This window comes from Mus caroli, chromosome 2 (genome assembly GCF_900094665.2).
Source record: "Mus caroli chromosome 2, CAROLI_EIJ_v1.1, whole genome shotgun sequence".
NCBI classification, from domain to species: domain Eukaryota; kingdom Metazoa; phylum Chordata; class Mammalia; order Rodentia; family Muridae; genus Mus; species Mus caroli.
The window spans coordinates 23,134,423-23,153,705 of NC_034571.1; the positions used below are offsets into that span (position 1 = coordinate 23,134,423).

The window sequence follows — 19,283 nt, forward strand, 5'->3', positions numbered from 1 at the left end:
TGACACTGGGATGCAGAGCATCCATCCCTCAGTACCTTTGTGACACCCAGGATGCAGAGCATCCCTCTGTATCCTTCAGCTCTTGTGCTATGTGTCTAGCTCAGTAGTCTGGACTCAATTACTGATGGTGTCCTTGAGAGAATAAGACACTACAAATATCACCAACCTTTATCCTAACTCTGTACTTCAAGCTAGCCATGTATTTTTGGGGTTCCTTAGGGGCTGGGACTCAACAGAGAGGGTACTAAAGGTTTAATAAGCTCCAGCTCCCAACTGTAAAGTATTCCACAAGAACATGATGGGGCCTGTAGTTGTCTTCCTCCCACTAGTCAGGGCCCTGGGGCCAGTCCCTACACTGTGAGCTGTTGCTGACCACAATGGGGGCATTGAGGACAGGGCAGGGCATGATGGGACGGAATCTGGTGAGGCCTGTGGGGTCCACCAAGGCAGGAAAGTCAGGGCAAACAAGAGTCTCAGTGGAAGGATGCTGCATCCCACCTGGGTGACAATCACCTCTGTGAAGACATTGCAGAATTCATGTTTAGAATGGAGGTGGCAGAGGCCATGATAAGCAGCCTCTCCTATCACTGTATGGCATCACCCCTAACCTAACCTCCCTGCTTTGGCCATGGGGGGTGCACAGGGAAAGGAGCAAGGCTGTACCCCACCTCCAGGACCCAGGACTCACTTCCCACCAAGGAGAATCGGGGTCACCCCGGAGCAGTTCTATCACGTCTCCTGTCTGGAAGGTCAACACAGGCTTCCCAGGAGGGGCGGGGTTACCATGGTAATTCTGCACAGCAACCATCTTGGGACCTAAGGTAGAAGAAAATGGCTCACTTAGTGACTTTGTCCTTGCTGACAGCTCCCCTCCATCACTAACCCTTCCTGGTCTGGGGAACCCTTCATGAAACTGTTGCCCAACGCATACACACAAGAGTATATCACCCCTTCTGTATCCTCCCCATAGGGCTCCTACATCTACTAAGTTAACACAGATGCCAGCATATTCCAGTAACAGCTACTTATTTTTACATGGAATTTTATGTCTCTCCCAGACACCACTGAGCTAGATCTACAGTGTAGAGCTAGGGAGCCCCGTCCCCCACTGCCCCGTGTTAGAGATGAGGTACCACAGAATGGGTGAGAAGTGGGCCTGGGACTACAGGAGAGAGATAGGCTGAGCACCCAAGTGTGGATTGTTGTTTACATATAGGTGAGGGCAGGCACAAGATGAGGTGAGTGCCTGTGATTGGCCAGTGGAAAAGGAAGGCGGGCTGAGAATTTTAGAGCCAAGTACAGAGAGTACAGAGGGAGAGAAGAAGGGAAGGAGAGGAGGAGATAAGATGGAACCTATAGGAAAGGAAGAGGAGCCAGAACCATACAGTCCTGGGAGCCATAAGTACTGGGATTTCTTAGATAGTTAATTAAATAATAAGTAGGGTGCGTTTGCCCCATCTAGGTGAGTAGCTTGTATTTATCTCAATTAAGTTGTGAGTTCATCGTGTGGGCATTTGGTGGGTTGAGAATTTACTCATATAAATCTGACTGATAAATCACAAGCCTCTAGAGTTTTGATTTTACCGGGTTACAATCCGCAGCATCGCCGCATGGGGCTAGCCATGGAGGTGATGAGATGGCCGGGGCCAGGGAGTAGCCGGCGCTAGCATGGGATGGTGTCTTCATGCAACACCTAAGAATCTGAGGCTATCCTCAGATGGGGTCACCTGGCCCCAGTCTCACCCCAAATGTTCCAAAAGATCATGGAACTGTCTTGTCAGGCCTGGTCCAGGTCACTATAGCCCAACAGTGGTAACATCTGGGTGGGGTTTGAGTTTCCTCTGAGGAAGCTCAGGTTTCATTCAGAATGTTTAAACAGCCTGGGCAGCATCCAGGGGCACAGAAAAATGGCAGTAACCCCTGGGCTTCTTGATCATTCAGGCTTGGTGCTTAGCCTGGCACCTCTACGAACTGTGGATGGAAAGCACTTGGTTCTCTGAAAGTGGGCTCTAAGTCAACCTTGGGAGGCAGCCGAAGAGGCGCAGACCCAGCTTGTTGGGAGGATACAGACTGCAGAAGTGGCTGAGTTCGACATACTCACCTGGTCCTGCTCCAGGAGCATCCTGTGAGAACAAGGACAGATGTTAGGGAAGGTGTTGCACTTCTGGGTCCCACATCAGCACCGCCCCATGACATGAGTGTCAAGCCATGCCTCCAGTAGATAACTGTGACACTATTTCCCTCTCCTAACATCTGTCATACCCAACCCTGGGCTCCTCAATCCCACTCTACAACCCCAATTTCCACCTCCCCAAGGACGCCTCCCTGACCATCTCCCAGCCTCTGTTCTGGACACGCCTTGGTCAGCACGACTAAGTGCTGTATGGCAGAGGCATCTCCATGCCCTTGTGGGGCTCAGTGAGCATCCATTCAAGGCTGGATAACAGGGCTGGATCAACAGCTTTCAGGAGACATGGCTTACGTTCTGTAATGACTTCAGTGATTACGTGCCCATGGGCATGCTGTACCACAGAGGTGCAGTTGGAGAGCACTAGGGAGATAGAGTGCGTGAGCTGCTAAGACACACGCCAGCTACTGAGCCACCAGGGGAGCATGCACAGAGACATGTTTCTACGCTGCCAGGGTCCTAAGCAATAGGAAGAGCTGGGAGCACTCACCACATCTGCAGGTGAACCTGTAAAGGAAGCAAATCAGGGGTCAAAGTAGAAGCCTTGACAGAGAGATGGCCTTCACAGTATGCATTCCCCCGACTGGAGGGCTGGCTGACCGCAAGGCGCTCCCTTCAGAGGCTGATCATATACACACATAGACCCAGCCTCGTACCTATGAAAGTTACCTTGACAGCATATTCTGACTTCCAGCTCTAAGGAGCCATAGGGGGCTCGCAGACCGGAAGTCGTACATGAGAAAGCCTGGGCTTCTCTACATGGGCCAACTCTGAATGGTGACAACTGCCAGAGTCACCTGATGGTGCCTGGGGCTCACAGGACAATTTCTACACCTTGTTGGTGATACCTGCCACAGGTAGGTGATACAGAGGTGGGTGTACAGGTCCCCTTTGCTATCATCCTCTAAGACCATCCCACATACCCAAGGACACCAGTCACTCAGCTGTCATGTGGGAGGGAAGACATACCCCAGTCATTGGTAGGTGGTCCTTCCACCTCAGCATGGGTCAAAACAAGGGCCATTACAGCTACAGTGTATGACTGGGGGACCTCAATAACCCCAACTATTGTGGCTGAAGACTGCTCTGGGAACATCTGAGTTTTTTACAAACTCTTTCGCACATGATGGTGGGTAGCAATGTTCCACAGGATGGCAACACAGCTTTTGCTCTGCCCAGAGAGAGAGGGACTCTCCATGGAAAGGCTCTCAGGAGGGGCTGGTATCTCCCTAGGGGCATCTGGGCTCCCACGGGGGCCACCCAGTCCATCTACTTTAGTTGTGGTATTGCCACAGTTCACAGGGGAAAACTAAGCAACGCTTAGCCTTAGAGCAGATCAGAGGAAACATAGCTTGGAGAGCAACAGCATTCCCTACCAGAGGACTGATGGAGCCATGGGTTATATCCTAGCATGCGAGTGTGTGTGTGCACTCGTGCGTGTGTGTATCACAACCCCCTGGGAGCCAGGGGTTGTAATGACCATTGTAATGATCAATGACCCCACTGATATAAGAAGGAAATGCCCAACGTGCCTGTTGGTGCCTAAAGGAACTCTGACTCGTCCCTCCCTCTTCTTTTCCTTCTCTACATTTCAAACTTCTTCTACAGGTAAGAAGTATCTAATCATTAAGATGGGGGCAGCCTGGTCTACAAAGTGAGTTCCAGGACAGCCAGGGCTACACAGAGAAACCCTGTCTTGAAAAACCAAAAAAAAAAAAAAAAAAAAAAAAAGAGGAGGGAGTAACTCTGAAAATGTATTTTCTAAAAAGAAAGAAAAAGAACAAAAAGAAAACCTAAAATATGCCTAAACATTGTCTTCAGTTATTTCTGTGGCTTTGTTTGTGCATCCTGAGGCAGCGTCTCATGGAGTCTAGGCTGGCCTCAAGCTCACTCTATAACCAAGGATGTTGTTGACCCCGATCCTCCTGCCTCCACCTCCTGCAGGTACTCTGCCCACTGAGTATCGCACACACACACCATGCTTTTATGTCTAAACAAGCTCATTGACCACACTGCTTCTCTTCTGCTGAGACAGAGTCTTGTTTATAGCCTTGGTTGGCTTCAACCACGAGTTCTGTGTGCCTCTGCCTTCTGAGTGCTGGAATCAAAGGTGTGTGCCACCATGCCCGATCCTATATCCTTTCTTTACTTTCTGCTTTAATTTTTAAAATTCTATTTTAATAACTAAGTTTGTTAACTTTTAGAATCGCAGAAAGTGGGAAGCAACTATGGCAGCTGCCGTGCATGAGGGGCTCATGGCCACAAGAGGGCAACATTGACCAAGTCAAAGCCACTGTCAAGATCCAATTTCTGGGGCTGATCTGGACCAGAGAGACCAAGGTGACAGGGTGTATGCTCAATAGCCGATAATGATCCCAGGACTCTGTCAAGCACGGGAGGACTGATCCATACTGCACAGAGGGCTGTTACAAAGCTGTCCTGCAAGAAGAAATTCTGTCACAGCTCAGCCCCGGGGACTCAGAGTGAGCTGGCCTCTGGTTGGTGGTTCCTGTGTTAGTGCAGTATATCCTCAGTGGTGGTAAGGACAGGGACCTCCCACTTGAAGCACAGAGAATGGAGCCTGGCACTCAGCAGGATCTACTACCTATACAGAGCTGTGAGGCCCTGACACCTCTCAGAACTGTCATCTGTCATCGGCTTTTGGCGAGCACTAGTCACTATGAGGTGGAACACCATTTACAAAACTCCAAACGCACTCCCAAATCACACACTCCTAGCCTCTGGGGTCTAGTTCCTGTGCCTGGCACCAGCGAGGCTCGGTCTCAAGCCACCTCATCTGAAAAATGACCATGAGAACAAGCACATAGTGCCAGAACCAGGAGCGGGGCCACTTATGACAGAAGCCTGCATTCCTGCTGAGAACACCCTGGGCCCAGGGTGTGGTGTGGGGCAGAGATGGAGGAGACGGACGGAAAAGTCACAAGAACTCTGGTGAGGAGCAACAGCTATAGCTTTTGATAATCCCTTCCAGTCAACTATCTTCCCGTCTTGGCCTCAGTGCCTCTCAGGTGTGTCCCTTGGATGAAAGGCAGACATGAACAAGTGGTCCTCACGATGAGGAGCATCAGCGGGGCCCATCTCCACGCACTGCCGAGTACTCACTCATCTTGCAGGGGGGGATCACCTCCAGGCATTCCTTGTGTGCCCCGACGCCACATCTGGTACACAGGTATCCCTGGTAGAAGGTACCCCTGTGTGTGGGAGGGTTGGGGTGAGGTGGGGCGCAGCTCCCCGCATGCTCAGCCAGTCATCACGATGGCTGACAGTCCACCCCAGAGCATCTGACCACCCTGGCCTGTCTCCTCACTCCATGGTCCCCAGCAGGGGACCCGACCCTCCAACAGCCATGGCTGCTGACCCCCATAGTTATCATCCTGGTTCTTTGAGACATTACATGGCACCAAGGTGGGGTGGTCAGGTGCCACAGTGTCACAGGGCAGCTACGCAGTGGATTCTGGAGCCCAGGGTTGGACAGACAGAAGACACCTACCTGAGGAACATCTTGCAGGCTTTGCAGTTGGTGGTCTTGTCGAACGTGTACATCTGGAAGCTATGATGGTTGGCATTGGCCTTGTCTGGCTTGATGTTTGACCTGGTGGAGGAGAAAACTGGTGATCCATAGCCAGGCACTCCCTAAGCCCACAAATACAGCGACAACTGCATGAGGAGCCTGGCGACATACACCAGGAGTCTGCGCTCCAGCCTGGCTCTCCCTAAGATGGGCAGGGGGCAAGACTGAGGGCTAGGGAGGGGCTCAAGCCTGAGTGCCCGCAGGGTGAGCACTCTGTAGAGGTTATTAAATGGCCCAGGAGTGTCAAGCTTAGCAGGTGAAGGCAGTTGTCCCTCCTGGTCTATAGTTTACCTATAATCCAGTGTGGACTGATAACATTACATGGAAAACCTCAGAACTGAGCAGCTTCTGTTGTGAGCCAGGACACGGCTCACCCTCTGCCACTGTACATGAATCAGTGGTCACTCAGTGGCCATCTGGTATCAAGCCAACTGTCACCAACACAGCGCTTGCTTTCCAGTGACTTGGATTGTACATAGGCCCCTGTGCAAGTGTAAAGATTGGCCATTCATTAAAACCCATTGGACAACTGTCTAGTGACTCGTTCTCAGTTGTTAGTTACTTGTTCTTATACACTGCACCCTGCCATAGGTCTGAATGCTGAGGAACTTTCGTGCACATAAGGTTTGTCTTTTGTCCCTAAGTCTCACCATGTGGGAAGTCTCAAGGAGTGGTATGTTCCCCAGAAATCCCCAAACCCATAGTGCCTGTAGAGCCAGTGGCATACACCACTCCCACCCCCTTAGCCCCTCTGCTCTATGTGTTGGGGTGCCCCCTCAACAACATGGAACACTTCCTAGACTTCCAAGCCAAGTCACAACCTAGCTGTCAAGTCTGAGGTTCTGCCCATCTAGCAGGACACCGGATGCCTCCTGGGACATCTGCTGAGTTGCCTCTGTCAAAACCACCTCCCACCACGACCCCGAGAAGGTCAGGAAGCCAGAGCCAACAGGCCTGCCCAAAACTCACATGGCCATCTCGAACTGCTCCATCCACTTCCGCTTCATGTCTTCCGTCTTGCAGAAGAACTGAAAGCCTTGCTTTCCTTGGAGGTGAATCAGGTAGAAGCCATAGGACCACTGTGGGGACAGAGGCATGCTGGAAGCTGGCATGGCTTTGTAGGAGACAGGAGCAGTTGGCAGTTGGCATGGTTTTGGATGCTACCAGATGCACACAAGTTCACTAGCACTGCATGTGGATGTGTGTGCCGACGTCTTGTGTGACACACTCTTGTGTACAGACATATACACTCTTGCCTAGCTGTGTGCCCGTATGTGTGTCCTCCCACATTAAGAGATTGTGGGTGTACTGTGTTCTTGCCTGAGCAGGCCAGAGTGCTCGCATATGTGAAGCTGTTTAGGAACATGTGTCAAAGTATATGTATGCTTTCCTGTGTAAGATGTGTGTCTGTACTGTGCCTACATGTGCACATGTGCATGGGTACTTGTTTCTGTTCCTGGACATAGAGCTGTCTGTGTGTGTGCACCCAAGCCTGTGTCTGGATGTCCACAGTTCCTTTCACATGTGTGGACATCATGCGTGGACATGCGCTGACCTGTAGATCATGCTCTGCACATGGACCCATGCGTACAGGTGCATAGGTAGTACTGTGTGCACATGCATGTATGCACGTATGCAAGCAGAGATCCTGTTGGGCTCATATGCATGTATGTGTGTGTGCATACTGTTGTGTATGCATTATGTGTCCTACTGTGCCCATGCATGTGTGTATGTATGCAGGGACCCTGCTGTGTGCACTTTTATGTATGTAGGAAGCCTGCTATGTGTGTATGTGCATAGATGTGGCAGCCCAAGCTCAGGGCCCACCCTTTATCAGGATATCCTTCCTACTCTTCTTCCACCCCTTCACGGGGAACTTCAACCCAAATCCTTGCTGTCCCTGAGACTCCTCGGGAGTGGTACCCAGGAACCAGCCCAAGAGCGGTCCATAGCCCTGCCCACTCACTTTCACTTCCTGGGTTAAAAAACAATTCCTGAGTTTAAAATGGCAGGAAAAACAAAGGCTGGGGTCAGATGGTTGAGAGTCTGACCAAACTGAGCAACCCAGCAGCCAGGCCTGACCTACTGGCCTGCCAAATATACAGGCTTGAGAAAAGGGCTTCCAAACGATGCCAGGTAAAGTGTAGCCTAGTCTGTTAGAAGTGGAGGGATGAGGGAGGGAGAGAGAGAGGGGGGAACATGGGGAAGAGGAAGACAGATCTGCAGGGCAGAGATCACGAAGCCTCGCCTGCCACTGCTCAGTGACCTCTGATCTTTACCTCCCAGGAAGGAGAGCAGGCTGGCTTCCAGGTCACACCTGCAATATGTGTCACTTTCTTGACTGAGATGTAGAGGAAGGAGGAGGAGGGCCACAAGTCTGATCTTCCCAGACCCATAAGTCTGGAAAGGGCAGCGCGGGACAGCACTGGGGCAGGGGGAGAGCACCAGGGGCTTACCATCTTCCCATGAGACTAGGAAGCATGAAGAGGGAAGGAAAGGGAGACAGGTCATTAAGAGGCTTGGCCAGGCCACACTGCAGCCTGGGCAGGCTGAGAGCCCAGGACGGTAAGAATACTACCCACATATCAAACACTCTAGGTGTTCTCCCAAGGCTTCATAAGAAGTCCTGCAGCTTGGAAATTAGCCTTGGTCACTGTCTCCTGCTTCAGACACCAGGGTTAGGAAGAGCTTGTGTTTGGTCCTATATGGGGACTTACAGAAGATCAGAGCCTTTAGCCACTGGCTCTTGTTCCCAACCCAGCATAGGGCCACACACACACAAGGTGGTGTACTCAGAAGCAAGACTGTGTTTCCCACCCCCTCACAGCCACAGCCATAGCCTCAGTACCCATAGCCCCACCCCTACAGCCCCACCCCCTAGAACCCACAGCCCCTTTTCCAGCAGTCCTAGTCCACTGGCTTTCAGAGCCTGACAAACCACAAGCCAGCCCCCAACAAAAGAGACAGAGCAAGAATGGAGCTGTTACAACAGACAATGAGGAACTAGTCAGGTCCACTGAGACTAAAAAGTCAAGGCTGGTAACGAGGCTCTTACTGGTGCCCTAAGCATGACCTCCCCTCTGCTTCCAGGAAGCTAGAGTCTTAAGGATGCCTACGACCCACCATGGGAACTACCAGTCAGTCATAATGACAAAGGGAGGCCAGCAGGGGACACCTGATGTGCTGGCCCTGGGGTTAGGACCCTGCACCTGCCCCTCTCCAGACCCAGACCCACCTTCTTGATATCCTTGTTGTGCATAGGGTCATCAGTCATCTTGTGGAAGAGCAGCTCAATGACCTCTTTCAGCTCATAGCTGTAGCCTTTCCTCTTGCACACGATGACCACCTTGTCAAATAGGAACAGGTACCTGGCCACATAGGGCACCCAGTGTCAGGACAGCCATGCTCTATGTGAAGAGCCTATATCCCTGCCTGACTCCTGTCCCTGAGACCACAGCCAGTGTGTTAGACCAAGAGGGCCAAGGCTTGTACAGGCTGCCCTCTCTCTAAGGTGAGACCCTCCTTTCTGTCAGGTCCACATGGTACAATGACTCTCGGTCAGGAAGCCACTGCTCCCATAAAGCCGTCCTGAATGCCACCTTCATGCAGAAGATCCTCGGCCCTCCGTGTTTATCTCCCTTGGAGCACTATTCAAAGGCCACTACCAATTCTCTCCTCTGTGCCCCCAGAACCCAAGTCTGTTGTGATGTCTCCTAGACGGCTGACTTGTCCTGACTCCGCCCCCACGCCCCCACCTGCCTATCTACTCCCACTGGGCAAGGAGCTCCCCAGAGGCCAGACCTCTCTGTGTCCCAGCTTTGACTCCCAGGCCAGCTCACGGCCCACCACAGGCAGGGCAGTGCCCTTGTGTGGCTATTGCTGTGTGACAGACACAGAGGATTGTGGAGAGAGGAAAGGAAGTGATTTAAACAGCTGCATGGAGCCTGCCTTGCTGTCCTTCTTCCCACAGGAGGGTCTGTCTCAGGCTTCCTGGGAGTGGGGTCCCCAGGCTAAAGGGGGATGGGGTGCTGAACATCACCCCACTCACCTGTCTTGCTTGGTGTGGTTGACTATGGACCGGACTTTAAGCTCCCCGTCAATCTTTGGCCTCCCAAATTCCTCCAGCTTCACTTGCTGGAAAGGCAAGGACTGTTAGTCCAAGGGTGGACAACCTCTGCTTTGCTAGACAGGGAGAAAAGTAGGCATGCCCAGGGCAGAACAGAAAGACCCAGGTGTGATCTAGGAAAATGTGCCTGCGGTGACTGGGTAGCCCATGAATGAGCTAAGCCTGTCCCCTCTCAGGGGGCCACAATGGGGACTCCCTTGAGCCCTGGGAACAAAGGGCAATTGACCGTCTGGTCATGCTCACAGGCAGCCCTTGTGTGGAACCCGGAGCTGTAGGAAAAGCCAGAGGTCCAGCCCTAAGAGCAAACAAAGAAAGCAAGCAGCACCATTGGACTGAGCGGCAACCACAGGCGGGGTCCAGCCGGGTTCATCCTCCTCAGAAAGCAACCTATGCCCAGCCCCGCCACCACTGGCCATCAAGTCTCCATTTCCGCTTCTGCTTGGACTGTGCCTCTCTGTTCTGTTTAATACAGAGAGATCTGCCTTTCCACTGTCCTCTGTGCAGTTTTCAAGGGACAAGTCTATTCAGGAGAAGGCAGAGGTCGGGTTCCAGGGGAAGTGGCTATGCCTGTGGGTGGTCACATGGGCCTGGAGGCCTGGTCCCTGTACTTTGTGAAAACTCCTAGGTTTGACTTCAGTATGACACAGGCTGGCCTTGGCCTGACACAGAGCATGATTCACATCTGCTCGGGGACTCTGCTATGCCTCTTTGTCCCCATCACACAGGACATGCAGGTGCCTTCACCTAGAGACAGCACCAAGATTGCAAGCAGCTTGGCTATCCTATACCAGAAACACCGAGATCCATGGATCATCGTTCTTTGTGAGATAGGGCCTGGAGTATCCCACACTGGCCTGGATGCTGTGTGGCCAAAGACAACGCTGATCCTCCTGCCTCCGCCTTCCTCCTCCCCTGCCCCAGATGCTGGATTACAGTTAGTGACCCTGAGTCCAGTTTACTCAGGGCCCTGTGCACGAAAGGCAAGCACCCTGCCAACTAAACCACACCCACATCCCATTCCTTGTCATTTAAAGAGCAAACATGACTCACAGCACCAAAGCAAACTCCCCTGTGTTCAAAAGCAGCATGTTACTGTGCAGTGATCAGAAAGCAGGGATGACTGGCAAGTGGCCTGAACCCCACAAATGTTCATGCTTCAGGTCACACTCATGACGCATAAGAATGGGCTGGAGAGGGCTGGTGAGATGGCTCAGTGGATAAGAGCACCCAACTGCTCTTCCAAAGGTCCAAAGTTCAAATCCCAGCAACCACATGGTGGCTGACAACCATCTGTAATGAGATCTGACTCCCTCTTCTGGAGTGTCTGAAGACAGCTTAGTGTACTTACACATAATAAAAATAAATAAATCTTAAAAAAAAAAAAAAAAAAGAAAAAAAGAAAAAAAAAGAATGGACTGGAGAGATGGCTCAGCAGTTAAAAGGCTCTGAGTTTGAATCCCAGCAACCACATGGTGGCTCGCAACCATCTGTCCTGGGTCTGACGCCCTCTTCTGGCATGCAAGCACACATGTAGACAGAGCAGTCATCAGACACTGCTTGGCAGTTCTCCTTGCCCTCTGATGAGCCAGCCAGCTCTGTAGGGGGTTCCTCTGGAGATGAAGATGGGTATACCAGCCTAGATATCGGGCTTCCAGGTTTCTACTCCGCCAAGCTCTCCAGGAAAATCACCAAGAAGAGGGAATGTTTGAGGAAAAAAAAAAAATCAATGGTTCAATATCAAAATGACTCTGGGAATCAGATGGCATTTGGAGGAGCAGTCATGACTTGGGGTTGCGGGCGCTATTAACATCCGATGGGTGGGGGCAAGGGCATGCTTAGGCTCTCCTAATGCAGAACACCCCAACACAGAGAGACCTAGACCAACACGGGGCCAAGCAGGGCTGAGTCCAGGAACAGTTCATCTCTTCTCCCCAGAGTATGTCTGAGAAAGGGCCAACCCTGACTGACAGCCCCCGGTCTGATTCCTAGACAAGGGGCAGCTCTCAGGTTGAGATGACCGTTGTCCCACCCCCAAACCAAACCCTGCCCACTGCCCATCCTGAGGGCAGGGAAACAGGAGGGCCACAGAGCAGACGAAGCGTCCTGCCTCTGGTCGCTGGGGTTCAGGCTGGGAAGGGAGAAAGAGAGCCAGGTTGTCAATAGGACGTCCATCTCCTGAGCCCTACACGTGGATGACCTCATCCGCACAGTAGGTAGAACTGGATGAAGGCTGATACCGCCCGACCTCCCTCCTACTCCCGGCAGGCTTCGCAGGCAGCCACACTGTGGTCTGCAGAGGCGGAAGGGCCGCCTGCTTACCAGGTTTTCTATGGAGCACTGGAACTCACTGATCTTCTTCAAGGTCTCCTTGTCCCGCTTCACTTCATTGATGTACATGGCCAAGTCCTGGAAATCAAGACAAGATCAGGGCCACTGAGTCACACACGGGGCGACCTCCCAGCCCCTTCCTAGCCCAGCTGGTCATTCTACACTCTTCCTCCATCTTGCCTGGGGCCACTCCAACTCTGGGCTATGGGAGTAAAAAAACACCACACATAGGGAACCAGGAAGGAATAAGGTGAAGAACACAACATTTGAACCCAGAGTACACACTATGCTGAAGAGGGTGCTGGGAACCCCCAAATCCAAGCTCCCCCTCACTCAGGAGGCCTTCTCTGTCAGAATGGAGATGCAGCCCAGCATGGATAAGCCACAGTGGGTCACGCACAGCCACTGTTTAGACCTTTCTGCTCTCATGCAGTCCCTGTCCCACCTCCCCTGAAGAGCCTGGGTATTCTGTAAGTGGCTGGGGTATGTGGAGGGGAGATATGAGCCCTACATAGTACTGCAATCCTCTAGTCACCAGGGGGCAGTGCTCACTTTGCTTCAGAAAGTTTGAAATGGTCTGGAAGCAATGCCCATTGGCGGCTGGGACAGAACAGCAGGGATCCTACCCAGAAAGCAGAGCAGAGAGGAAATCCCCTGCACACAAAAGCCAGACCCACATCCTGGAGCCAGTTCCTACCTCCCTTACGGCCTCTCTCGCTTCTGGGATCACTTCAAGGGCCAGCCTACAAACCTTGCTACTGGCAGCTCCCTACCAGACGCCACAGGTTATAAAGGGTGGGTTTTGTTCTAAATCAACAGCAGCGACAGATCTGAGCATGTGTGGCCCTGTGCACCCTGGCAGGAGTCACAGAAGTGAATGTCTGGGAAGGAGATTCCCACAGAGACAGTAGAGCTCCTGAGGCAAAGCAGCCAGCTAACAGAGTCGCATGGAGTGTGTACTGCAACCCTGTGGAAAGCCTAGCTCCAGGGCAGTGACAGCTCAGACACTGGCTGGATGAATGATTTTCGGCTTTGCATTGGGGACATTAAAGGCTTTTAGATTCCCTGCCGTATTAGCTTTCACTGAGGGCACTTCAGTTAAAGAACTGCATTGATCACACTGTCCTGTGTGGCCAAGTCTGAGAGATTGTCCTGACTGACAATGGAGGAGAGAGGGAACTGCCCACTGCAGGTGGCGCCAATCCTAGGCTATAGAAGAGAGCTAGCTAAGCGCTCCAGAAAGTGAGACAGTAAGCAGCCTTCTTCCATGGCTTCTGCCTTGAATTCTTTCCCTGATTTCCCTTCATGACAGACTGTGACCTGGGAATATAATCTAAAATAAATCTTTTCCTCCCCTAAGTTGCTTTTGATTGTGGTTGTTCATCACAGTAACTGAAAGCAACCTTCTAAACTTTGCAGTTTGGAAGAGCCTCCCGTGAAAAGAAGAACACAGAGTCACAAACCCTCTTTGGAATGTCAGGAGCTATATAACCTCAGGGGACTTTGCCACAAAGGGACCAGAAGCCACACACTGGCCAGGCTTGGGTTCAGGGTACACCTGTAGTATGAGTCACATGCTCCAGGAATGGCTGACACTGAATTGTGTCTGCAGTGGGAAGATGTGGAGATGTGGTGGTCCCTCTGCTGCGGTGACCTCAGTTCCCCAGGGGAGCCAGCCAGAGGTCCCCGTGTCAGCCATGGCACCCACATTTAAGTCCATTCAAAACTGATGCAAACTTTTCCAGCTGCATGAAGTCTGCTCTCAGAGAGCAGGTGGCTTTGAGAGCCAGCGTCCTCCCCCTGATCCCGTGTGGGAGTTAGACTGCAGCACCTCCCTCTTCAAACAAAGTGTCTTGGGAAAAGAAGGGGACCATGGACCAGAGGACTCAGGGGTCAGGGGTCAGAAGTAAAGGCTGGAACTCACTGCTACTATAACACTGCAATGCCAAAGGGACCTAGCCTGTGTCAGGCATTTCACCGTGCCTAAGACAGGTGTCTATGAGAGGCACAGGTATGGCTGTGGGGTAGCCTGACAGTCCCTTGGCTAAGGAGTCTGGAAGGTGACTTTCTTGGACTGTGTCAAGTTCATGGCAAAGACAGGATGAGTGGGATGCAGGCAGATTAAGTGAGGAAGAGGACATGTCCTGAGCACACCTTGGGGTGGGAAAGAATAGAGCATGCCCAGGAACCTGAGCATGGCCAGGCTTCCCCGGAATCTGAGGCGTTCCTGTTACACACATCTTCAATGACCCTGGCCTGATTCAGAGAATAGCAGAAGCCACAAAGGTTTCTGAGCAGAACAGGGATGAGCTTCTGAGGGCAGTGGACTGTCATTTCCGAGGGCAGTGGATGGCCATACATGAGGCATAGAATAGCTGGGTAGGGGCCTTCAAAGCCAGCACGTGAAAAGGAACCTTCCAGTGAGTGACAGGGCATGGGCATGGGACAGACCTTCATCAGCAGATGCCGAGGAGGAAAAGAGGTACCCCAGGATAGAGCTGGCACCCAAAAACCATTGATGACCCCAGTGGACACTTGAAAATACAGTGTGGGGACAGGGCAACTGCAGGCAAGTGAAGCTGGGGACTTTGGACACATGTTGCAAGCAGCCTAGCCTGCTGCTCCTTCCACCATCATGTAAGTCTAAGCCCAACCCCAGTGTCCTGTCAGTGTTACCAAGGAGCTCAGTCTGGATCCAGTACCTGCATGGCTTCCAGTGCTTCTTTGAGCTGTTGTCTTTCTGGTCGGTCTGCAGAATGGCTCAGGAGCTCCTATGGGAGTGAGAGGGAAGCCAGGGTGAGCCCTCAAGGTCTCAGGACAAAGCCACCCACCAGCTCAAGTGCAAGTCCATCTGTCCAACTCCAACACACATGGGATCCCTTACATAGTAGACAGCTGTGCAAGGCCTCAGTGATGACGCAGTCAAGCATTGCAGCTCTCCTCTTCCTGGTCCGTGGGTGCTGTCCTGTCTCTTCCCACTTTCCTAATGGTCTTAACTTATTCATAATTTTCCTTCCAGATGCCAGGATACCCCTTCATGGTATGTACTGAACATGGGCTCATTCATCAGCCTGTGTGCCACCCTGCCTGTGGGTCCAAGCCCATGCCATCAGAGCCCAGTGTGACAGAGGGCATGATGAGCAGGCTGCTAGCCTCACCTTGAGCAGCAGGTGGTACTTCAGCACCCGTTGCATGGGCACCACCAACAGGTCTTGCAGCTTGAACTTGCCGTCCTGAACCCTGAGTGTGCACTCCTGGAGAGAGAGAAGCGAGTGGATAAAGGGTACTATTCTTCTGGGAGAACTCATGCCCCACTGCCAGCCACACAGAGAAAGAGACCTCAGCGCTGGATCCTCGGTCTTCTAGAGTATGCATGAGGTTGGTGTCACCACCCCTTACATCCCAGAACATGATGGGACCCTGGGATCTGAGGCACCGCATTGCGCAACAGTGCCTGAGGGGGCCGGGCCTTGCAGAACATGACCCATGGATCTGCCATGTGCTCCCTGAGAGGCCAAGTTGGAAGGGGGCTGATACAAGGCTGTGAGGTTAGCTAGGGTCCCCTGCAGTGCAAGGACAGTAGAAAGAAGCATCACATGCTACCAGCACTTAAGCTGGAGCGCTGAGACAGAGCTTTCCTAACCACACAGGAAAGGGCACTCCTGGACCCAGAGGTGAGGAAGAGCCAGGAAGGCGCTCAAGGGAGAAACAAGTTGACAGAGGTAGGCAGACCTAGGCAAGGGAAGGAGGCCCGGTGTATCATGAAAGTCAACTAGGCCTGCTAAGGTCTGCTAGGACCTCAGCAGAGGCTAAGGTCAAGTGTCACTCACTGTGATGGATTTGTCCAGGCCTCCACAGCCCCTAAGTCTTAGGCTGTGTTCTAGTTTGGGACAAGTATTCTGGCAATTGCCCAACAAAATGGGGGAATAGCCACAAAACCAAAGACCGGTATTGAGGGAAGTTGGTTTGTCCCTTAGGTCTCTAGGGCTAGCCAGCTGCACCAAGTCAGGGTATCAGGATGTTTTGTTACCTCCACTTTCTGCCTGAAGTCCTCTCGGCTGGCGAGGAGCTGGTTCAGTGTACTCTGAGCATGTTCCATGTGGCTACAGTACTCTCCATAGATCAGGAGCCTAAGGAGGGACAGCAACATGTACACAGTGCCAACCAAGTAAGACATTTACAGCTGCTCTGAGCTGTGCTACAGTGCACAGGCAATGTGGACACACCTGCACCCATGCATCTCTAAGATGCATGCAGCTACTGTCCTGACTCCTTCTCAGGCAGGCTGGAGAGCCTCAGGGTCACTGCCCACATGGCTCCACTCCCCCAGCCCCCTTTCCGCTTTCCTACCCTTTACATGACCGGGTTGGGAGAAGGACTCCCGAAACATCAGCAAAGCCAAGAAGGCACCTTCTACAGGCTACCTCAAGTCTCCATCCATGGCTCTACCTCTGTTCAGGAGAGGAATGCCTGAGAGAAGGTCCTGCCTAAGGGGCTCTCTGCTTGCCTCCAGAGGCCTAGCATGGGGACTATTCATGGCTCAGGCTTATCCTAGGGCCACACCATCTCTCTTTTGCCATTCAGAATATTTTTTTGGTATCGTACCCTGTCCTCTTTGTCATCACCTGGTTCCATGTGCTGTCCCCAGGGGATGTCATGTCTTCAGATCAGAATACCTGCACTCTCAGGACAAGAGGGCAGCTAGCCTACAACTCCCTCCCTCAATTTCCCTGAACACACATGAGGCCCTGTAAGAGGAGACAGTACCACAGGACAATATTACCAAGGACAAACATGATGGCAGCCACGCATCACTAGACTACTGCTCTCTCAGTGACAGTGTTTAGGGTCCACTTGAGTAGTCATCCGAGGTTACTGAAGCCCCAGTGAAGTGCCTGAGACAGCAGCTGACGAGAGTGTCAGCCTGGTGAGGAGCTGACTGGGAGGCTGGGCTTATCCTGAGTGTCCCAACCCCACCTTACCCGACCCTCATATGTAGCAGAGAGTCCATGAGAAGGGCCTCCCCAGTCAGCAGACCCTGCCCACTGGGATCCTTACACCTCTTAAGCCACAGAAGCAGGGCTGAGGCAGGTGGCTGGAGTCTCGAATGAGCCACTCAGAGGAAGCATTTGCTATAGTTCCTGGGAAGGGGTGGGCTTTGGTCCCTAGTGTTCCCTCTGCTTCCTTAGATGTGAGCTCTGAACTGCTGCTGCCACCATGCCTTTGCCCCACCATTACAGTGGTTTGAAAAGGAAGCACCCTCCCCCCCCCCCCAACTCACACATCTGAATGTTTAGTCATCATGGAGTGGGATTACCTGAGAAGGATTAGGAGGTGTGGCCTTGTTAGAGGAAATGTGTCACTAGGGATGTGCTTTGAAGTTTCAAAAGCCTAAGCCAGGCTCAGGTCTTTTCCTGCAGATGTAGATGCACCATATCTGCTTGCGTGCCACCATGCTCCCTGCCGTGAAAATGGACTAAATCTCCAAAACTGTAATTGAGCCCTGATGAAATGCTTCCTTTTGCGGGCCGCCTTGGTCAAGGTGTCTCCTCGCAGCGAAAGAAGAGTGGCGAAGACACCATAAACTCTAACCCTTTTCTTAGTTGCCACACTCATGGTGTTTACCACAGCAATAAAAAGCAACTCACATTCCTAGGCCTTGGGACCAGATGACTTACAACCCCTTCCCCAACTCAGGCCTAGGTGTAGGGGAAGAAGGCAGCAGGCAAGGCAGGAATCCTGGCACCATGCGTACATTGCCAGCTTGGCAAGCATGATCTAACGGAACTCCTTGTTCATCCACAGGACCCAAAGGACCTCTGGCTCTACCCATCCTGACAGATGCACAGCTACAATCCCAGCACAAGTGGGAAATTAAGGAGTTCAGGCTTACAGGGGGGTTGGGATGGATGCAGCTCTCTCTGAGGCTGAGTGTTTGCTTAGCATATGGAGTCCAGACATGGCGTAGCATGATTCTGTGCTGTCTCCTATAGGTGCTCCACCTGACCCCTTGGCTATGTCAGGTTCAGGAACACCCTGCAACCATGCCCTGCAACTTCCGATACTTTCAGCCTTTGGTGCAGCAGGGACTTTCCTGCGCTCTTGTCCACGCATAGATTGCTTCGAAGCATACACTCTAAAAGTGTTTTACTGTTCTCAATACTGAACAAATGATTCATTCTGAGAGTGTTGCAGGAAGTTAGCTATGGAAGTAAGAGGTAACGGGCCTTCATCTTAACCACTAACATGTCATACTATTAAAAATATATATATTGGGCCTACAGAGATAGCTCAGGGGTTAAAAATAATACTAGCTCTTGCAGAGGACCGTTAGGTTCCTGACACCCATGTTGGGTGGCTTACCACTTACAACTCCAGTTCTAGGAGAATCTGATGCCCTTTTCTGGCCTCCATGGGCACCCAGCACTCTAGTACACATGCCCCACATGAACACATAATTAAAAATAAGAAAAACAAAACAAAACAACACCCACAACTTGGAAATAAGGTTACAAAGGCACACACCTAACCTCATGCATCTCAAACTATACCGGTTCATCCTGAAAGACAAGCCCTCCTTGGTATACCTCCATCTGGCTACTGCTCTTCATGAGACTGGGGGTCACGGGGGACGGCTCTGACAGGGCACACAACAAATGAGCCATCTTCAGAGAAGAGGCAGCTCAAACCTTTGGGGCTGTGGCACTAGAAGGTGTGGGTCTCTCTTGCGGTACAGAGCACATGGGCCTCGGTGGCTGCTCTGTGTCTGCTCCAGACACCCTCCAATCCCTGCTGTAGAGCTACAGGGCATGGCTAAAGCTAGGGCACATGCACAGAGGTATGGCCGTTGTACTTCTGGACGTCAAGCTCTGATCCCACCAATGAGCAGGCACCTCTTCCCAAACTGCCTGTGATCCCCTAATCTATTTGGCCTGCAGAGTGTCAAGGATGGAATAGAACATGTCAACTAACATAAGCAGTAATGTTTCCTTGGGTTTTAGGCCTAGTGACCAAACATTAGCCACCAGGATCCCAATAAGCCAGAGAGG

General features: G+C 52.0%; 1 protein-coding gene across 2 annotated transcripts in view; it reads right to left on the bottom strand.

The window, feature by feature from the left end:
• The window catches only part of Vav2 (vav guanine nucleotide exchange factor 2), a 164,433-nt gene that overhangs the window by 14,443 nt on the left and 130,707 nt on the right, over positions 1-19,283 (bottom strand). For both annotated transcript variants that reach the window (XM_029469945.1, XM_021183383.2), the window contains exons 9-20: positions 16,265-16,364; positions 15,393-15,488; positions 14,937-15,005; positions 12,226-12,312; positions 9,829-9,914; positions 9,016-9,148; positions 6,750-6,859; positions 5,700-5,801; positions 5,312-5,400; positions 2,679-2,695; positions 2,102-2,123; positions 689-816 (exon numbers count right to left, since the gene is read on the bottom strand). In XM_029469945.1, the coding sequence (XP_029325805.1) occupies positions 689-816; positions 2,102-2,123; positions 2,679-2,695; positions 5,312-5,400; positions 5,700-5,801; positions 6,750-6,859; positions 9,016-9,148; positions 9,829-9,914; positions 12,226-12,312; positions 14,937-15,005; positions 15,393-15,488; positions 16,265-16,364 (1,039 nt within the window). The remainder of the gene's footprint in view (positions 1-688; positions 817-2,101; positions 2,124-2,678; positions 2,696-5,311; positions 5,401-5,699; positions 5,802-6,749; positions 6,860-9,015; positions 9,149-9,828; positions 9,915-12,225; positions 12,313-14,936; positions 15,006-15,392; positions 15,489-16,264; positions 16,365-19,283) is intronic.